The sequence below is a fragment of the Muscardinus avellanarius genome (assembly GCF_963383645.1).
Source record: "Muscardinus avellanarius genome assembly, chromosome: 7".
Lineage (NCBI taxonomy): Eukaryota > Metazoa > Chordata > Mammalia > Rodentia > Gliridae > Muscardinus > Muscardinus avellanarius.
Window position 1 is genome coordinate 85,137,157 of NC_137793.1, and position 21,081 is coordinate 85,158,237.

A 21,081-nucleotide genomic window follows, 5' to 3' on the forward strand; every position below is an offset into this window, starting at 1 on the left:
AAGATGTGTTTTAAAACCCTTCTTCTCAAAGGCCTGATCCTTCCATTCAGAATCCCCAAGGGTCCAGGTGTTGGGTTCAGTATCATCATGGAAGTCACTGCCCAGTGCCTCTTGATTTAAAGGAAAAAAAAATCTTCATGTGGTCCTATCCCGTGGCAGAATACGAAATATCCTACCGCCTACAAAAAAGGGTACTGTTTAAAGTAGGTGTTTAAACCAACCACTCTCGGGCACAGCGTTGGGCCACCTTAGCACTGGGCAGGGGCCGGAGCCAGCTGGCTGTGTCCATTGGAGGTGGTTTCCAGCTCTGGTGCAGAGGGAAGGGCGCCAGGATCAGAGTTCCAGGTAGCCTATGAGGATCAGCATGACCGTGGAGTGGGAGAGGATGGCACTGGGATGTGGGGTGGAGCAGGCCGCCATGTTCTCCACCATCATGCTTGTGCCTGAAACCACAGCAGAAATGCAGGCTGAGTCAGTGGGGCCTGGGACCACCCAGCCTCACCCTTGTGACAAGATCCAGACCTCTCCTGAGAGGACATGGGGGCTTGTCTTGGCTCTGTCCTTGGCCTCCTTCTGCAGCCCTTAAATGTTTTAGAGGGAAGGAAAGGGTCGGTGGCATAGTAATTTCAGGTCCACTTTGCACTACAGTGCTTCCTGCCTGCCTTTCCTATTCCCCTCGGGGCCCAGGTTGGAGATGATCCCTTCACCAGGCATCTGGGTAAATGTATACTGCTGGGGGATGAGGATGGGGGAGTGCAACACCTCCATTCCGAACGATGTGGACTTCTGCTGGGATCCCATCCCCTCCAGGCCCGGTGGTCCGAATCTGTACTAGAGCATGGCCAATGTCTTCGGGTACTGGGATTTCTATCCAGTTCTTGCCAGTGAGGTGGAGCGTGGGAGTTGGGTGTAGGTCATTCTGGTACAGCATCTGTGGGAAGGAGGATTCTGGGTGGGGTTTCCTTACACCAGGTGGCAGATCCTTCTCTAGTCACTGGGCAGGGCCTATAGAGTCTGGCCTCCAGGCTCTGTCTTCTCATTTTCCTGGGGTTTCCCATTAGCCAAGCTCCTCATTGGTGGTAGGTGAACTTGCAAGTAGCTAAACAGTTACTGCTAACTCCTGAGGCTAGAAGGACACTCCCGCTGCCTCCTGCCCCCACAGACCCTGCCTTTCCACAGCAAGACCATCTGCCCCTGTTGCCCCCATTTTTATAGTCTACTACAAGCTACCTGGAGTATCATTCTCAGTTTTAGGCCCCCCTCCCCCGGTCTCCTGTCTCAGATCCCTCTTGCTATGAATGGCAGCTCCTGAGTTAGCTGGGAAGACAGGAGCTGTTCCTCACTACTACAGGCCTGCCGGACCCCTTTCTCACCTTATAGCCGGTGACTGCAGACTCGTTTCGGAGAGGGACCACGGGGTCCCACTTGATGCTAAGACTAGAGCTTAGGAAAGTCCAGGAGATGTTGCCAGGAGGTCGCCGTGGAGCTGCAGGGGAGGGAGAGTTGAAGAGGCCTCCACGAGGCTCCCTGCCTGCCCCTCACCAGACACCTTTCCTGGGGTTTGTCTATAGCAGTTACACCAATACCTAGCGAGCCAAGTCTACAAATAAAGGAAAGGCTGGAGAAGAGAATCCTTCGGAGGCTTGAATTCTCTTAATTTTCAGCAGGTGTGTGTGTCTGTGTGTGTGTGTGTGTGTGTGTGTGTGTGTGTGTGTTACTGGGGATTAAACCCTGGGGCATTCTACCTTTGAGGTACACCTCAAGCCCTATTTTCTATTTTGAAACAGGGTCTCACTGAATTGCTGAGGGTCTCACTAGGTAGCCGAGGCGGGCCTCTTGGCTCAGCCTCCCAAGTACTGGGATTACAGGTGTGTGCCTGTCTTATTGGAGAGAGTGATCCGGCAAGACGGGAAGGTAGGTGACTTCCCAACACATACCCTCCTCTCGCCCCTGTGGGACACACTCACGGGGCTTCATGGTGGTGGCGTTGGCGGAAGGGCTGGCAGGCCCAGTGCCCGCCCGGTTGTAGGCCCGCACGGTCACATGGTACTTGGTGTTGGGGTGCAGGCCACTGATTCGGGCGCTGGAGTCCAACCCTGCTGTCCTCACGCGGTCAGCAGCTGCTTCTTTGTCCTCGGCTTTCCAATAGCGGATCTGAAGGGGCGGGGGTGCCCTGGTGTCAGCCGTCTAGCTCAGGGTCCTGGCTTTGCACCCCCACATCCTGTTCCTCTCCTGCTCACCTTGGTCCTGAGACTCAGCCTCAGATCTCAGAACCTAAACACGAGCACCCAGGGAGCAGGGCCGTGTGGGGCTAAGTCCCTTTGTCCCTTCATCCTTTTGAGCACCTGGCCCAAGGAGGGTGCTCAGTGCACGGACGAGGGAGCAGGTGTGGGCACAGGCTCAGCCTGGTGTTGACCCATGGGAACCCGAGCTTCATACATCAACTCAGGGGCCACCATGGGAATTCTGTGGTTAGGAAATACGTTTACACTTGAAAAGTAGCCAGCAAGCTTATGATGGCTGTCCACTAAATGCTCAACCTCTTTAAAAGTACCCATAATATTAAGACTTGTTAAAGATTCCTCCAAATCAAGGGCAGAGTTTGGGAACCACCTCCTCCCTGTGGCTTGGCAGAGCGGTTGTCTCGGATACGGAGCTGACTGTATTGGGGAAACCTCATTACCACTAGGAGGCCCGCCTGACGATTCTCCTTCTGCAAGGACATTCCTTGCTTTTCCTTCCCTTTTGCTCCTTCTCACTCTCCCATCATGCTGCAGATACCCACTCCACGCCCTGTGACCCAGCGGTGGACCCAGGGCTTGGGCAGGGACTGCTGGGACAAGTTCCCTAGGAACAGGTCAGCCAGCCGTTCTCTGCGTAGACCAGGGGTGCCAGACAATGGCCTCTGGCATGAAGAGAGCAGGCTGTGCTACTTCCCGGGGTCCACTCCTCCTCCCTGGCCTCCCAGCTGCCCGCCTAGGCAGTACTTCTAGGCATCTACAAGTCTGTCTTCCCCAGTGGCCGTCAGCCCTGGGTCCGCAGAGCCGCAGTGCACCAGGTCAGGAAGGCTACTGATCTCTCGTCTCAGGGAGCCTCGAAGCCTCAGCACCCTCCCCCCCCAGCTCGGTGCTCACCTCGTACCCCAGGAGGATGCCATTAGAGTCCTGCCGCACAGGCTCCCAGGTCACGTTCATCTCTGAGGAGGAGACCCCCTTGGCCCAGACCTTGGTGGGGGCCACCCTGGGCTCTGGGGACCGATACAGAATGGGTTGGGATTTCCAGGGCATCCCTGTGTCCTGTAGAGCAGCCCTCATGGGGACTGCATTTGCTCAGGATTTTGGAAGAGGCCCAGGTCCCAGCCGAAAGGCCCAGGGGGGGCTTCCTGCTCTTCCCAGCCAGCCAGCCGCCCTCCCGAGGCGAGAGAAGATAGTGAGACCCCAGACATCTCCCAACCCCTGCTACTGAACGGGGCTGGCTGTGCGTAGCGCCCTCGGCCGGGCCGGCCTGGGCTGGGGGCTGCCCACCTTCTTCCGCCGAGTACACCAGCGCGGTGAGGCTCTCGGGCCCCTCCCCGCGGCGGTTGTAGCAGCGGATCTTGACCTCAAAGGGCGTGTAGGGCTGGATGCTCTCATTGCTGAAGACGAAGTACTGGGCGTCGGCGCCGGGCACCCGGGCGGTCTGCCAGCTGGCGCTGCCCTGCCTGCGGAAGGACAGCAGGTAGCCGAAGCCGTCTCCGTTCTGGTACTCCCGGGACAGGGGCTGAGGGCGAGAGCACTGCGTGGGCGCGGGGGCGCGGGCGTGCTTCCCGCCCACCCTCTGGCTCCTCCCGGCCTTCCCCAAGAGCCCTGAGACCTCTGTGATGGGTTGGTGCTCGGGGCAGCGGGTGCAGGGGAGGGGTGAGGAAGCTGTCAGCTTATGAGTCAGAACTGTGCAGTGGCCCTCTGCACACGGCTGAAGCAGGGGTTGGCCAGGAAAGGTGGAGGCCGCAATTGTCCCCCCAGGGAACTGGAGATGCATTCTGCTTCTGCTTCTGTTCCTGCCAGCTTACAGTCCAGTTGACGATGAGCTCTCCGGGGGCTCCACCTCCTCCGCTGAGTCCTGAGGGTGCCACCGAGGGAGCTGTGGAAGCCAAGGATACACCTGTGGTGTGTGTGTGTATGTGTGTGTGTGTGTGTACTGGGGTTACTGTGGTCCTGGGCTTTCCAAATACTGGGATTACAGGCATGCACCGTCATGCCCAGTTGTGTTTCTTTCTTTCTTTCTCTCTCTCTCTTTCTTTCTTTCTTTCTTTCTCTCTCTCTTTCTTCCTTCCTTTCTTTCTTTCTTTCGAAACAGGGTCTCACTAAGTTGCAGAAGGCCTAAGTAGCTGAGGCTGCCTGCGAATCGGGATCCTCCAGTCTCAGCCTCCCGAATGCTGGGATTACAAGCGTGCACCAGCACGCCCAGCTGTTTGTTTTTTTTGAAACAGAATCTAGCTAAGCTGCGGAGGGACCTTGCTAAATTGCTGAGGCTCGCTTTGAACCCGTTATCCTCCTGTCTCAGCCTCCCAAGTACTGGGATTACATGTATACACCACCATGGCTCAGATGTGGCCTGCTAATGGGCAATGACATAATAAAGATGCCTGTGCCTACAGGATAGGCCGCCCTTTCAAACACACCCTGGCTTCATCCTCCAACAGCCCCTCTGCCTATGGGCACTAGAGTCACACAGACCTGAGAGCCAGTCTCTCTTCTCCCACTTACTAGCTGTGTTTCCTGGGCAAGTGACTTAACCTTTCTGAGCTCTGATTTCCTCTCTACAAGATGAAGGCAATAATCTTTTTATCAAAGGCTATAATGAAAATGCAATTAAACAAGTGTCTAGCACACAGCGGGTGCACCATAAATGACTGCCGTCCTCCCCACTTCTGCCAACTTAAACTAAACCACAGTGGCCAACTCTAGTCTGCTTTAAATTAACGGGAATAAGTAACCCAGAACTGCAGTTAATGTAAAATCGAGTGCGGTGGCGCGTGCCTGTAATCCCAGTACTTGAGAGGCTGAGACGGGAGGGTCCCAGGTTCACAGCCAGCCTCAGCAACTCAGCGAGGCCCTCTATAACTTCGTGAGACCTTGTCTCAAAATAAAAATTAAAACCAGTCTGGTGGTATACCTTGGAGGTAGAATGCCCCTGGGTACCATCCCCAGTACCGGCACACACTCACAAAGAAAAAGTAAAAACAAAAACAAAACAGAAACACCCCCCCCCAATGCCACCAAACAAACAAAAATCAGCAACGAAAAAACTGCAACCCATTTCTTTTTGGCTCCAGGGTGTTTTGTAACTAATATCCTTCTGTGGCTGATTTAATTTCCTAATTGTCTCTGGTATTAAACAGAGCTAATATTAAAATGGGGATGAATTTCATCAGCTCACACAGCTTGGCAGGAAGTCACATGGCTGGGATGTAAATATTTCTGCAGAGAATCAGCACTTGGGGACTTTTCCCTTGGTTCTGATGATGACGTCTCCAGTCCTTGTACTTTGCAAAGGGCATTTATTTATTTTTGTGGTACTGGGGACTGAACCAAGGAGCGCTTTACCTCCAGGCTACACCTCCAGCCCCTTTTATTTTTTGGGGGTTGAAAAAGGGTCTCACTAGGTTGCTGATAATCTCACTACATTTCTGAGGCTGGCCTCAATCAAACCTGCGATCCTCCTGTCTTAGCCTCCCAAGTACTGAGATTATAGGCCTGTACCACCACCCCAGCTTGCAAGAGACATTTAAATGCATTGCCCAGCCCAGCTTGCAAGAGACATTTAAATGCATTGCCCAGCTGGATGTGGCGGCGCACACTTGTAATCCCAGCATTCAGGAGGCTGAGACAGGAAGATCCTGGTTCGCAGACAGCCTCAGCTACTTAGTGAGACCATTTGCAACTTAGTGAGACCCTGTTTCAAAATAAAGGATAAAAAATAGGGCTGGGGTCAAATGCCCCTGGGTTCCATCACCAGACCTGCAAAAAATAAAAATAAAAATAAGTGCATTGCCCACTTGATCTTGCAAGGTGGGTGTTATTACCATACTTTTGAGGATAGAAAAGACTGAGGCCCAGAGCAGTGACTTGCCTACAGTCACACAGCTAATAATGTGGCAAGCTGGAGTTTGAACTTGGCTCTTCTGCTTGTAAAGCCCAATCATCTTTCCTTTACATCGCAGTTATCTCTGAGCCCATTAATTCCAGGTATAATAGAGTAAAGGAGACCTCTCATTGGGAGTAGTGTTGAATGCCTGTAATCCCAGCATTTAGGAGGCTGAGACAGGAGGATCACAGGCTTGCTAAGTTGATTGCTTAGCAACTGGGTTCAAATCCAAATCTCTGCCAGTATGACCCTTCCCTTAACCAAATTTTGGTTTTACCATTTAAAAAAATGAAACTTGCAGGGTGTGGTGGCACACGCTTATAATCCCAGCATTTGGGAGGCTGAGACAGGAGGATCATGTTTCCCAGATAGCCTCAGCTATTTAGTGAGGCCCTTTGCAACTCAGTGAGACCATTTCAAAATAAAAGAATAAGAAATAGGGCTGGGGGTGTAGCTTGGAGGTAGAATGCCCCTGGGTTCCACCCCCAGTACTGCAAAAGTTAAAAAAAAATCTTAAAAATAATCCTAAATTCACATGTTGTTGTTAGATTGGCTTTGTTTTGTGTGTGTGCGCGTGTGCGTGTGCATGTGTGTGTGTGTGTGTGTGTGTGTGTGTGTGTGTTGCTGGGGATTGAACTCAGGCGTATTCTACCTCTGAGCTACAACACCACCCAGCCTGATTTTTTATTCTTTATTTTGAAACAGGATCTCACTAAGTTGCAGAGGGCCTCACTAAGTAGCTGGGGCTATAAACCCAGATCCTCCTGTTTCACCTCCCGAGTGCACCACCATGCCTGACTTTGCTCTGCTTTTAAATGAGAGGTTTAGATTCTATGGATGGCCCTTATCCAGACTTGGTGTCCTATTTCGGCTATCTTGTTAGAGCCTGAAGCCTGCTGAGCAGGGTTTCTTTCTTTCTTTTTGTGGTACTGGGGGTGGAACCCAGAGGCTTTTCTACCTCCAGGCTATACTCCCAGACCTATTTTTATGCTTTATTTGGAAACAGGGTCTCACTAAGTTGCTAAGAGCCTCACTAAGTAGCTGATGCTGGCTTCGAACCTGTGCGATCCTCCTGTCTCAGCCTCCCAAGCGCGGGGATTACAAGTGTGCGCCACCACGCCCGGCTTCCAGCCTGGTTTCTTACTTGGGACCTTGGGAGTGCCAAGATCTCTGCCCTGCTGAGAGTTTTCGTGGGGACACCCATGACCCTAACCTGCTTCCTTGGTCCGGATTCTGCTGGAAGGCCCGCTGGGCTCCCCGGTGCCCAGGATGTTGCTGGCTATGACCCGGAACTCGTAGTCCATCCAGGGTGTGAGGCCCAGCACCTGGGCGGTCTCTGCATTGCCCTCGATGTTTGCAGGATCTGCAAGGCACAGGGGGCAGGCGCCCACGTCATCTATTCGCCTGGAGGCAGAGGCAGGCACTGTCCTGATCACCTCTTTACACCCAGCCCTCATCATGGTACTTGTGGTACCCTAAGAACTGGGTTCCTCTCTCCAAAATGATTGAAAAACTATAGCTAACACTTGCTCCTGGCCTGGTGCCTTTTCCAATGCTGTGTGCACCCCACACCCAAACCGATATTTGTATTGCTCTAACGATAATCCTTCCAAGAGTTCAAGGGCACAGACTGAGCCCCTCCTCTGGCTCTGTGTGACTGCCCCCCACCGGGTGTGTCCTGACCCTGACCCCCCCACCTCCCCATGCAGCCAGAACTCATCAGTATGATACGGGGAGGTGAGGGAGGGTTGGCAACACTTACTGGTCCGAACGTGCTTCCACTTCCCTGTAGGGGGAGCACGAGCTTGCAGGGTGTACTTGGCTATGGGGCTGTGGTTGTCAAAGCCACGGCTCCAGCTAAGCTGGACAGTGGTGTCACCGATGTTCCTCACCACCACGCCTCCTGGGGGACCTGGGGGACCTGCACCAAGAGGCAGAGTACATTGGGTCAGTACTGGGCAGCTTCCAATCTGTGCCTACCTCCTTCCAGACCCAGCTTGGGCTGGTGCAGTACCAAGGAAGGGCAGCAGAGGGCGGCGTGAACCCAGCAGGAGGATGGGCAGGGGATGGCCCAGTGGGGGATTGGCCCAGCGTGGGGAATGCCGGGTGGCTGTGGGAGGACTGAGCTGGGGCCGGAGCCCAGGCAGGGGCCCCTGTCACCTCGGACCAACACTGTGGCCTCCTTGGATGCGCTGTCCACCACCGTCTGGGCCATGCAAGTGTACTTTCCCCCATGACGCAGCTGGGCGTTCTGGATGGTCAGGTCCCCAACAGTCTCCTTCTGCAATGGGGACAGCACAGGTGGTGGGTCAGAGGGAGCATCCCCGACTAGTACAGAGCTCGGGAGGCCCCGCTCCTGATGTCCACGGGCGCCTCTGCCTCTCAGTTGTCCTATCTGTTCAATGGGAGTGTCAGTGATAGGATAAGAACAGTAGTGGGGAGGGAGTCTTCTGGGGTGCTTAGGATTCAGTTTGTCTCTAAATTCTCCAAAAAGGGTGAAATTCTTCTTGAGCTTTATCCCAAAGGACCAGCCTGCGATGCATGGGCCTCAGGGAAAGGAAGGCCTGGAGGGGCTTGGAAGTAATGATAGTTGAGGACATCTCGGGTCCCTTTCTATCTGGTAGGGTCCTGAGCCTCAGGCCTCACCATGCTGGCCCTCTGGTAGTGACCCCCGGGCTTATCAAAGTCGATAGGGAAGTCGTCCAGGGTCCAGGTGAAGGTGAGGTCCATGGTGGGGTCGTGGGAAGCGTGGCACTGTAGGGTCAGGTTGTCTCCCAGGTTGATGTCAGCACTTGAGGGGGCTAGGGTGATCTTGGTTGCATCTAAAACAACAACAACAACAAGAAGGAAGGGCCCTGGGTAGATGCAGAAGGAGAAAGGCCCGGCCAGGGTTGTGGGCAGGGCAAGAGGCTCTGTTCTGATCCCCAGCGAAGAGCAGAGGCATTGTGACCCACCGCTGTCCTGACAGCTCGGCAGCACCTCAGAGTGTGGCAGGCAGTGAGGTAGGACCAGGTGCTGGACAGTGATGAGGGGTGGCCTCAGAGCCAAGCCAGAAGCCATACAGGGACACGAGAGGCTGGCGTCTGGTAGCTGAGCCCAGTGGCCTCCTCGGACCCTTACCGCGCACAGACAGCGTTCCGGTGCTGTTGGCCTTGCCCATGAAGTTCTCGGCAAAGCACGTGTATTTGCCTTCATCCGACCGACTAATGTTTCTTATAATCAAGGTGCCGTCAGGAGTCACGGTCACTCTGCAATAAGGTCAAAGCAGATCTGGCTGACCCGGGGACACACTGCAGACCTGGGATGAGGGCTGGCCTCCAAGAAGGGACAGAGTGCAGGGACTTCATGGGGTGTGTGTGTGTGGTACCTGCTGCTGTTGACCAAAATCTCAGTGCCTTTACTCCAGAGAATAGTGGCCTTTGGAGCTGCCCGGGGCTGGCAGGGGATAATGATCTCTCCTCCGCGGGCTGCGGGGATCAGGCGTCTCACCGGGTTCTGCCTGAAGTCAGGGGCCAGTGCTGGAAGGGGAGAGTCAAACGGTGCTGTGCCCATCACCCTAAAGGGCCCATGCTAAGTACCTTCCACGACCGACCCAGACCCATGAGCTCCTAGCACCCCCAGAATGTCCAGAACCAGCCCCTTCTCAGCACCCCACCACCTTCGTTCTGGTCCGAGATGCCAAATCTGCCTGAGCTACTGGAAAAGACCCCTACGTGGTCTTCTTGTACTCTGCTTCCCTCCCACAATCTCTTCTCCACCCAGTCTTCTCTCCTCTCCCCTCCTCCCTCTCCATTCGACCTCCGAGCTACACCCTCAATTCTATTTCTTATTCTTTTATTTTGAAATGGTCTCACTGAGTTGCAAAGGGCCTCACTAAGTAGCTGAGGCTGTCCCCGAACCACGATCCTGTCTCAGCCTCCCGAATGCTGGGATTACAAGCGTGTGCCACCACGCCTGGCTTCTCTTTTCTTTTTAAAAGTGTAAATCAAGCACTTGAAATGAAATCAAGCTTTTCCCAGGGATACAAAAAAATAGTTGGGCGAAATGGTGCATGCTTGTAATCCCAGCATCTGGGAGGCTAAGATAGGAGGATGGCAGTTTGCTGAGAGCCTTAGCTACTTAGTGAGTCCCTTTGCAACTTAGTGAGACATTGTTTCAAAATAAGGAATAAAAAAAATAGGACTGGGGGTGTCTCTCGGAGTTAGAATGCCCCTGGGTTCCACCCAGTACTGCAAAATCAATCAATCAATCAATCCCCAATTCTCTCATCATGCCTTACTCCACTTTTTGTTCCTCATGCTCCAACTTGTCTAGTGGTTTGGTTGTTGTTGTTTATTTGAAATTGCCACAACTTTTCCTGCCTCAGGGCTTTTGCATTTGCCCTAAGCTCTGCCAGAATTTCCCTAGCTCTTCTCAAGACTGGCTCCTTCTTAATTCAGGTCACATACCAAATGTGGTTTTCTTTACTGACCACCCCACCTAACTGGCCACCTCATCTCTGTTGCTCGACTGGATTAATTCTCATATCCAGTCTTCTCTCTCTCTCTCTCTCTCTCTCCCTCTCCCTCTCCCTCTCCCTCTCCCTCTTCCTCTCCCTCTCCTCTCTCCTCTCTTTCCTCTCCTCTCTCCTCTCTCTTCTCTCCTTTCTCCTCTCTCCTCTCTCTCATTCATACTGCAGATTGAACTCAGGGTCATTCTACCTCTGAGCTTTTTAAAAATTTTGTTTTGAAACAATCTTGCTAGTTTGCTGGGAATATTGCTAAATTGCTGAGGTTGGTCTCAAACCTACAATCTTCCTGTCTCAGTCTCCCAAATACTGGGATTACAGGTATGTGCCATCACTCTGATTTATTAGATTTCCTTCCTTCCTTCCCTTCCTCCATCATCCCTTCCTTCCTTCAATCTTTCCTACCTACATTCTTGTGATACTAGGGATTGAACCCAGGGGAAGTTCACCTCTGAGCTGCACCCCTAGACCTATTTAATTTTTTTGTTTTGAAACAGGGTCTCTCTAGGTTGCTTAGTCTTGCTACATGCTGAGGCTGTCCTCAAACCTGTGATCCTGAGACAGGAAGATTTCAGGACACAGCAACACAGCAAGACATAGTAACTTAATTAGACCTTATCTTAATAGACCTTATCTTAAAAAAATAAAATAAGTTTGGGGGTTATATATTGGAGGTAGAATGTCTCTGAATCCAATCCCCAGTAAACACACACACACACACACACACACACACACACACACACACACACTCATACTCACACACACACAAAGAGATGCCCAAACTCATATATCCTAAAGCCCTTTCCCCACCTGCATGCCCACAAGAATGTCCCCTGCCCCTGGGCCTTTACCTTGCACTGCCAGCTCAGCACTGGCATAGATGGTGCCATGCTTATTTTCAGCCACACACTGGTACATGCCTGAATCCTCCAGGTTCAGCTTGGAGAACCGCAGGTCCCCAGCCAGCACTTCCACCCGGTTCTGCGCAGAAGAGCCTGACTCAGGGAAGGGCAGGGATGGGTACCACTGAGGGCAAGGAGGAGGAGGGATCTGCAGGGGCGTACAGTGTGTGCTCTAGGCTCACATCCTTGGGATGGGGTCCTGGTCCAGCCCTAGATCAGGGCCCTTTGGGGTCTCAGGACTTTGGGATTACCCAGGCCTCCCTGAAGCCAGAGGGTCCCAGTGACCATTCAGCATCGCATCCAATTTTGGGTCTGAGTTGTGTTGGGACCCAGGTCCCTGGGATTCTAGCCAGTGGACCAGCCTGTAGCCATGTGACTCTGGGATGAAAAGAAGCACCCAGAGCCACCCATGACACTCTGATCAGCTCTGAGAAGTTACCAGAGGTGCAGGAGGCTTTGAGGGTGAGGGGGCAGCGAGCAGAAGAGGGTGGCTGCCAGAGTCTACCTGGGAGGCCAGAGGCTCCCCATTCCGCAGCCAGCGCACGGTGGGCCGGGGCTTGCCGGCGGCTGCACAGCCCCAGCGCAGGTTGGAGCCAATGTCGGCCTCCGTGTCCGAGATCACCTTGAGCCACTCAGGCTGAGCTGTGGGAGCAAGGGAGAGAAAACTCCAAGGGTGAGACAGGAGGAGGCGTCCTCAGCTCATTCACATTAAATAAAGCAGAGCCGTGAGACTGCAGAACTTATACAAAACAGCAGAGGGCGCTACTAGCACTTGGGATGGAGAGGACCAGCAGGAGAGGGGCCAGGAAGAAGACTGCCCAAGAAAGCAGGCAACATAAATCATTCTAAAGCCTTCTGTGTGCTTTCTGCACCCCGACTGAAGCTCCGTGCTGGCCTCAGTCATAGCCTCCCTGGCCCTATACCTGGGGGCACGAGGACTCAAGTGAGGGGCCTCCCACTCTCCTGACTTTGGGGCCCTACATCAGGGACAGGGTGTGGGCAGGTCGGGACCAGGCTCTGTACCCTGCACGATGATGCGGCCCTGGACGGTGTCGCGGCCCCTGGAGTTTTGCGCCTCGCACTCGTAGGTGCCCTCGTCCTCAAAGCTCACGCTGGGGATCTGTAGGGTGGGTTCAGCTGTGGCCCACTGCGGGGACAAGGAGCCATCCACTTTGCGCCACTTGATCCTGGGCACAGGGCTGAGGGGAAGAGAAAGCCAGAGCAGGTGGGCTGAGCTGGGCAAACTCCTGCACCCCGCTTCGTGCAGCCCGGTGCTCTAGCCCAGCGCTCCTTCCCCCCCAAGATGCCGGGCAGGGGGATGGGGATCCTGGGCCTGGGAGAGGACAGAGGGCACCTGTGGGCTGGTTCTCAGAGTTCAAACAAGGAAGGGACAAGAAGCAGGGCTCCTCTGTGGATGCTTCCCTGCTGCTGGTATTTGTAGGGCCTGGCTGCCTTTCCATCTCATCCGTCACAGCTGCCTGTGGCCTGGGTCTCTGCAGTCCCTTTTCCTGCCACCCACTTTCCAAAAGCACTTATTAGTGATCTGTGTACTAAAATAGACTGAGAAACCAGTGAGCCCTAAAGGGTCATGGGGTTACCCTTCCACACGCTCCTCATGTCGGTTTGCTAGAGACCTGATTAACCTTCCATAAAGCAGGACATATTTGAGGCAAGAGGGGAATCGAAATAAAATCACATTCTTTCATTCACTCCACAAACATTTGCCGAGCGCCTGCTATTGCTTAGCCCTGTTTCTGTGAATCCTTTTTCTAGGACAGCAGGACAGATAATGCTTTCGTTTGTCATTAAATAGATGGCTGATAACACTTATCAGAATACTTACTGAATGCCAGGCCTTGTTTCAAGGGCTTTAAGTATATTAACACATTTACTCCTCGTAGCAATCCTATGAGGCAGTAACTATTATTATCACCAGGTACGAGTAAGGAAGCTGAGGCACGGAGAGCTTAGGTACTTTACCCAAGGCCTCCCAGTCAGCAAAGGACAGAGCTGGGAGCTGAACCAGGCCAGCTGGGCTGGAGTCCACACACTGCTGCTGCCTCCAGCCCTGGAGCTCAAGCTGTCTGCACCTGCTATGTGTCCCTGGCAGGACCCAGTGATCCAAGACGTGTAACACACGAAGCCCAGTTAGTATCAGTGGTGGTGGCAATGTCTACTGTGTACCCAGCACTCTGCAGGACCCAGTGAGCAGCACCACGCTGACCAAGTGCTGGTCTTGCCCACCATTACCCCAGAGGCCCCTTCGTCCTCAGGGGCTCTGAGAGGCAGAGCTCGGGCCCCAGGGCGCTCCCTCCTTCCTGCTCTACTCACTTCCCAAAGGCGAAGCACTCCAGGGTGACCTGCTGGCCCACCAGCGCGTAGGTCTCTGCTGGAAAGCGGGCCTTGATGCTGGGCGCGAAGAGCCGGGGATCTGGGGAGAGAGGGGCTGTGCAGCCTGCATGCGAAGGTCCAGGGAATGCCCTGTGCTCAGTGTCACATGTCTTTCTGAGTCCCTGAAGTCTGGGCAGCGGAGTCTCAGAAGTCTCCTTTTCCCCCGGGGCCTGGGGCAGGGTCTGAGGCCTTGCACAGGAGGCCCAGGGGCCCAGGCCCTGGGTCCTGTTCCCTGCCAGCTGCCCTTCACTCTCTGCAAGGGAAAAGCCGCTTTCTCAGTGCCCACTGGCCCTCCGCTCCCTCTTCCTGCCATGCTTGGCCACACCGACCTTCGGCAGCCAGGTTGAGCTGAGCGAACTTGCTGAAGACGCTCTTGGTGGAGAAGTCCATGTGGCTGGTGGCCAGGCAGGAGTAGTTGCCCAGGTCCGAGGCGTTGGTCCGTGCAATGTACAGGTTCCCTGTGGTCTGGGACACGAAGTGACGCCCATCCGTCGGGATGAAGTTGGGGAACTCGTTGAGGAGCCAGCGGTAAGACAAGCCTAGGATGCGCATGAGGAGTCTGAGGAAACTAGAGGGTGCTGGGCTCAGGGGCAGACTGGGTGGGACTCCATCATGCTGGCAGGAATCTCCAGGCCCTGCCCTGAGAGTCCTCCACGCTGTTTATTTTCTGGCACTGAGGATTGGGCCCAGGAACATTCTACCTCCAAGTTACACCCCTTTTAATTTTTTCTTTTCTTTTCTTTTCTTTTTTTCTTTCTCTCTCTCTCTCTCTCTTTTTTTTTTTTTTTTGGTGGTACTGAGGTTCCTGGAAGCCCTTCTACCTCTGGGCTACACTCCCAGACCTATTTTTACATTTTTATTTGGAAACAGGGTCTCCTAAGCCAGCAGCACGGCTGGCTTCGAATCTGCGCGATCCTCCTGTCTCTGCCTCCAAAGCGCAGGGATTACAAGCGTGCGCCGCCACGCCCGGCTATTTTCTTATTTTGAAACAAGGTCTCTATAAGTTGCTGAGGCTGGCCTTGAACCTGCAATCTCCTGCCTCTGTCTCCCAAGTACTGGAGTTACAGGCATGGACCACCCCACCCAGCTGGCCCCTCTGAACTGGGGCTAAGGAGAGATCTAGTGGAAGGATGTGCCTTTCATTCAGGGAGTGCTGGGTGCTGAGGAATACACCTCAGAAATAGCTAGAAAGTGGCATCCCCATGGCAGAAACAATCGTTTTAAGTTGGGGATCCAGGATCAGTGCTTCCAGGAACCACCTGCTCCCTGTATTCCATGCACCTCTGCTGAGCATCCAGAAGCCCTGCATCCCATGCAGCTCTGGCTCAGGCTCCCCGCTCACCTGGGTAGTGGGCAGGTGGGTTGCAGGGCAACATCACCCCCCAGCCTTCGTGGGTTTTCACTGGGTCTCGCTCCTCCTTAGAGAATTCCTGCAGAACTGGAGGGAGAGACCAGGCTCAGGCACGGTTCTCCAAGCCCGCACCCCCAACTCACCCTCCATGAGGCAGGAGCAGTGCCTGCGGGCACGTCATGGGAGGCCAGGGGAGCCTGGCTTGAGGGTCGCCTGTCCTTTCTGGGCACTTTTTCCTGGCCCCTTCTTTCCCTCCCCCTGTGGCTGCCCCGCCCCCTTGGTCTCACAGCCAAAGCGGAGGATGGCTTCCTTGCTGACGACAGTGCCCACGGGGTTTGAGGCCAGGCACTGGTAGACGCCGGCGTCCTGTGCCTTGGTGGGGTTCGTGATGACTAGGTTACCCCCCACCAGCTGGTGACGGGAACCCGGCTCCAGCTTCATCTCAGTGCCATTCATCTTCCACCTGCCACGGGGGATGGGAGAGGGGCGCTCTGAGCTCTGCCCAGTGGCAGGGCCGATGCAGCTGCTCAGGGCGTCCCAGCACCCGCTGCAGGGCCTCACCTATAAGTGGCCGGAGGGCTGGCCCTGGCACGGCAGGCCAGCGTCACCTGCTCCTCTGTGGACTCCTCTGGGAAGAGAAGGCCGAGGGGCTGGTCTTCAAAGACGGGCCCGAAGGTGGCCGGGGATCCCTGGGCCAAACTCCAAGCTGCGGATGGGGACATTGCCAGAGGGCTCAGGGCCCGAGGCTGGCTGGAGCCTGGCCTCTAGGGCCATGCTGTCCAGCAGAACTTCCTGTGCGGATGGGAACATTCCATCTTCTCCACTGACCAATGTGGTGGCTACTGAGGACTTGGGATGTGGCTAAGTAAATTTTTATATAATTTTATGATTTGAATTTAAATCTAAGTAGGCAGGCAGGACCCATCTGATCAAGGTGGCAGTCAGTTACTACCCTACACTCAGGCATTAAGCACCTGCTGTATACCGGACACTGTATACCAGTCAAGAACTGTAAAAATTAATCAGACACAGTCCCTCTCCCTGGAGAAGCTCATAGCAGGGGGAACAGAGAGCAGACAGTGCAAAGTGGCGAATACCACATAGCGGTCCAGAGCCAAGATGCTGGGGCCTCAGAATGGAAGCAGTGCTGCCACCCTAAGACTCCCAGGGAAGCCCCAGAGAAAAACTAGTCTGTAGGGTGTGCGAGGCAGGAGAAGCCGCTGGCCCAACAGTGAGGTCGGGTGCGTCCCTGGAGCCCCGTGCCCTTCTGGGGCAGTGTGGCCCAGCGAGAAGTGGGGGTGGGGCTCTACCAGCTATGCGATCTTGGACAAGGTCTAAGTTCCATTTTTCCTGGAGGTGCTGAACAAGTAGGTTTCACACATACATGGGGAATCTGATACCAGCCCCCGTCTAAGAGCTGCCTCTCTCTCCAGACACCATGATCCCACCTCACTAGGACAGGGACCCAGGATATATATGCTCATACTTCATGCCGGTCTTTCACCGGTTGAGGTGGCTGCCCGCTGCTGGTAGAGCTGGACATTTTGTAGTGTCATGCAGGAGCCTGTACCCCTGGACCCACACTGGGCTCTTACCTCTCCACGCAGCTGATTGCAGGCCCTCCTTGGAGGGTCATGGGGGAGGGATTACCATTAGCCAATTAGTGCCTCCTCTGGTGCATGCAGCCCCCTTCCAAGGGTGGGCCTCTATGCTGCAGCTGAGGCCCAGTCCTGGCCCCTTGGGAGCGAGGGCAGCTGTTAAGCAGCTCCCAGAATGAGCTAGGAGGCAGGGCTCCCAGAGGCGCCCGCGCAGGCAGCCCCCGCATCCCTCCTGGCCACCCGTCACTCTCTCTCTGCCGCCCCAGGCCTCAGAGGCAGTGATCTGGCGACAACGGGCATCACGTTGACTGGAAAGCCCAGCTTAATCCCCAGTTAATGATGGTGGTGGAGGGTAGGCACCCCTGCCCCAGCTGGAGCCACTCAGGGGGAAGGAGGAGAGACAGGGACCGCCAGGCGGCTGGGGCCACCTTTACAATAGCAGCTTTCAGGAGCTCTGCCTGGGTGGTGGGGACAGGGAGTGGGCCTGGGGCAGCACACTGATACCCTAAGACCGTCTTTCTTCCTGAAAAGCTTTCTGCTGTGTATATCCTCACAACCACCCAAATATCCACATGCATGCACCTCCACATTGCTCACTTGCACACTCTTACACCCTCGTATCACACATTCACACGCACCTCTAAGGTACTCGGATGGCCAGACGCACACATATATGCACATCTGTGCCCATGCAGAGCTGCAAATGGCCACATATACTGACCTTTGCATGCATGCATGCATAGATATGTTTGTTGATAATAACAAAATGAACAAAAATAATGTAAAAGTAAGTGCTATTGACCATTTGCTTGCTGATGATCAGATACCATGTTCCGTATCTCTTTCTTGTAGCCGCTTTACCAGACAGGTATTGCATTTTCTTATTTTGCCAATGTGGAATCTAAGGCTTAGAAAGTTAAACAACTCGCCCCACACTGAATAGTCAGGAGCAGATCTGGGGCTCTGGCTGGTGTCACTCCATAGCCAGCATTCCTTTTTTTTTTTTTTTTTTGGTACTAGGGATTGCATTAGGAGCATTCTACCTCCTGGCCTTTTGTAAAGATTTTTTATTTTGAAACAGGGTCTCACTGGGTTGCTGAGGCTGGCCTTGAACTTTCCATCATTCTGCTTCAGCCTCCCAAACACTAGAATTACAGGGCTGCGGCACCCCTCCACAGCCAGCATTCCTACACCCAATGTCAATTATTATTGACCTTAATTCCCGCTTGGAACCAGGAACCACCAAAAGCCCTATTCTTTTTTTTTTTTTTTTTTTTTTAATGGAACTGAGGATTGAGCCCAGGGTCTTTTTACCTTTGAGCTACATCCGAAGCCCTATTTTCTTATTCTTTATTTTGAAACAAGGTCTCACTAAGTTGCGGAGGGCCTCACTAAGTAGTTGAGGTTGGCCCCAAACCTGGGCTCCTCCTGTCTCAGCCTCCCAAGTATTGGAATTACAAGCCTGCGCCACCACGCCTGGCTTCAAAGGCCCTAATCTATCCCAGAGGTCTGGAATCAAAATCGCCAAGAAGAAACTATATTGTAAAAAATGCCTCGTGGCATCCTGAGGACAGCATGGGGGGGTGGACAGCCCAGCGCTGCGCTGCGTGGCTTCCACACACCCCACAACGTGGAGCCCCTCCGTACCATACCTCACTCACACCTCCGCCCTCGCAGCACCCACATCCACAGACACACCCTCACAGGGCCCACGCTTTCCTCCACAGCTGCATACACATCCGCCTCCGCACGCACCTTCCCACATGTGTGCACTCATGCGCATGCGCGCACGCACCCCGACAAAGCCAGCCCTTTTCTGCTATCCTTGCGCTAAGGGCTCTTCGGATTCCCTCCTGATTCTGTGCTGGCAACTTTTTCCTCCAAACATAGGCCTCAGAGAACTTGCAGAGGAAGAGATGTTAGCGAGATGTGAGGCGTGGGGAGGTCCCCAGGCTGTTTCTTGCAGGGAATCCAAAGCTGTTGGGAGGGCAGGTGATGCAGTCTAGCACTGAGTTGTCCCTGAAGCGGGCATGCAGGGAGCCCAGCGCCTCTCCTCGACCCCCTCTGGGATGGAAGTCTCCAGCTCTGTGCCAGCCAGGATGGAGAGCTAGGCCTGGGTGTCTGGGGAGCTCCTCCAACCTCTGGTCAGCTCTGCTTCCCAGCTGCCTCACAGGTTGGGTGTGGGCAGAAGGTCTGAAAACAGCCAGTGTGATGGAGGGCCCAAGGTGGCAAGAACTCCAGCAGGCACTGGGGCCTCCTCAGCTCCAGGCCGGGCAGGTCCAGCCTCCTCTCCCGCTGAGAGCCTCCTGCCTTGTCCCCAGCTCCAGGCTGAGCACCAGGGAGTGAGTGCCTTCTCCGGGCTCCTTGCTGTGCTGCTCTCTCTCTACATCCCGCCTCCATCAGCAAGACCAAGGAGTCTCCAGAGATCTTTTGTGTTGCTGGTGTCTCCGGCATGAGAGACTCTGGAATGCTCTCCGGGAGAACTTGTGGCTATGACGGGCCCGTTCCATCGTCTGAGCTAGTTGGTGGCTACCGAGCCCTTGAAATGTGGTCCGTGTAACTGAGGACATCAGGCTTTAATTGAATTGAATCAACTCAGTTGTCCCATGTGGTTCCTGCCTACCATACGCAGCCTTATAAGCCACAGCTCCGGGCTGATAGTGTGAAGATCTGGTTCTGCCATAATCTGACTGTGTGTCCTAGGATAACACTTGCCCTCTCTGGGTCATTCTTCCTTCCTCTTTAACAGGACACAGACATTTCCTTTTTCCTCATCTCAAAAAAAAATGTAAGATCCACGAACGAGAAAATTGTAGCAAGGAAACAAATGGTCTCAGAAATCTGGGTGCTCCAACCCTGCGGGGCCAGTTATCTGTGTAATCATCGCCCAGATCAGAGCAATGATTTAATGATGTGATCATCCCTCGGAACCCAGATGAATCCTCTTACCTGGAGAGGAGCCGAGGACCACGGTGGCCAGAAGCAGCAACGGCAAGGGTGGCCTCCTGGTGGGAGTCGCCATGATGGGCACCCAGGGCAGAGGTGAAGATCAGAGGAGAGGAGCCTCAGCCCAGCCGGGAGAGTCAGGCTGGAGGCTGGGAAGCACCTAGGGAGGGGAGTGGAGGGAGGGCTCTGAGGCGGGCAGTGCCCCTCCCAGCTCCAGGCACATCTGGTCTGCAAAGCTTGCACCTGCCTGGGTCTCTGCAGCAGAGTGCTGGAGCACTCCTACAGAGCCCCAGGGAAGGGGGCTCAGCTATTACCAAGGAGCTCTTCCTGGGGCTGAGTCCCTCCAGCGGCCCCCTGGGAGTCTGGCTCTGCCCTGTCCGCCCCCCCTCCAGCCAGCAGGGGGCTGCTCAGGAAGTGGAAGCAGTAACTAATTGGAAGGTAAGAAACCACCTGCCAGTGTGGTACTGGTGATAGTGACAGCTCTTGATGTAGGGTGTAGAAGAGAACAGGGCTTGGCCTGGGGCGGGGGACTGGTGCGCCTTCCTCTGGCAATTGGGGGTGGGTCTGGCTCTCCTGCAGCTGCCTGGGGTGGGGGGCTAACAAGCCCCTCTGGGAGCTGCATTAAGTCTTCTCTGGGGACCTGCCTTGTTTTTCTAGCAGGGGCTCTTAATTTATCTGCATCTCTCACCAGGGCCCCCAGGTAAGGCATTTAGATGCTTTGCATGATGGAGTCCTGACCTTGGCCCCATCAGCTGTGCTCTGACCAGATAGGCTTGGCCCCATCAGCTGTGCTCTGACCAGATAGGCTAAGGAGCCCAGCAGACGCTTTGGGCTGAAAGAGGAGAAGCCCCCCTCTTACACAGAGGTGGTAGAGCCTTGGTTATATCTGGAGTTAAATCTGCCCCACTAGCCTGAGAGATACGGACTTTGCTCCTAGAGGCAGGGGCGGGGCAGGGCCAGCCTTCCCACCCGCTCGCTGTCCCTGGCAGGACTTCTCAAGTTCTGAGGGGAGCAGGGACTCTTGGGTCCTCCTTTATTGCAATGAGCCTGGCCTGCTGGCACCCCCAGCTCTCTCTCAGCACGGCCGCAGAAGTAGCTTGCCTGCTTTCCAGAGCAGGGCCGTGCGGAGGCCGGTGGCTTCTCACTAGAGGGCCTGGGTATGCTGTCCTCTGGGTGGGGTGGGGGTGGAGAAGGCTCTAGGTTGCCCCTGGGGCCAGGGCAGGGCCTGATGAATGGAGCTCAGGATGTCCCAGCCTCCTT

General features: G+C 54.6%; 1 protein-coding gene across 1 annotated transcript; it reads right to left on the reverse strand.

Moving 5' to 3' along the window:
• Positions 1-333: 333 nt before the first annotated feature.
• Positions 334-19,897, reverse strand: CNTN2 (contactin 2; the record flags this gene model as incomplete). Its single annotated transcript, XM_080698727.1, has 22 exons — positions 334-443; positions 763-931; positions 1,374-1,486; positions 1,968-2,154; positions 3,135-3,247; positions 3,525-3,759; positions 4,049-4,119; positions 7,340-7,489; positions 7,889-8,047; positions 8,287-8,407; positions 8,773-8,948; positions 9,247-9,374; positions 9,494-9,644; positions 11,485-11,614; positions 12,041-12,177; positions 12,559-12,734; positions 13,867-13,966; positions 14,256-14,465; positions 15,269-15,364; positions 15,565-15,740; positions 15,839-15,983; positions 19,825-19,897. 22 exons carry the CDS (start codon positions 19,895-19,897, stop codon positions 334-336), a joined length of 3,126 nt encoding a protein of 1,041 aa, XP_080554853.1.
• Between the last annotated feature and the right edge of the window lie 1,184 nt (positions 19,898-21,081).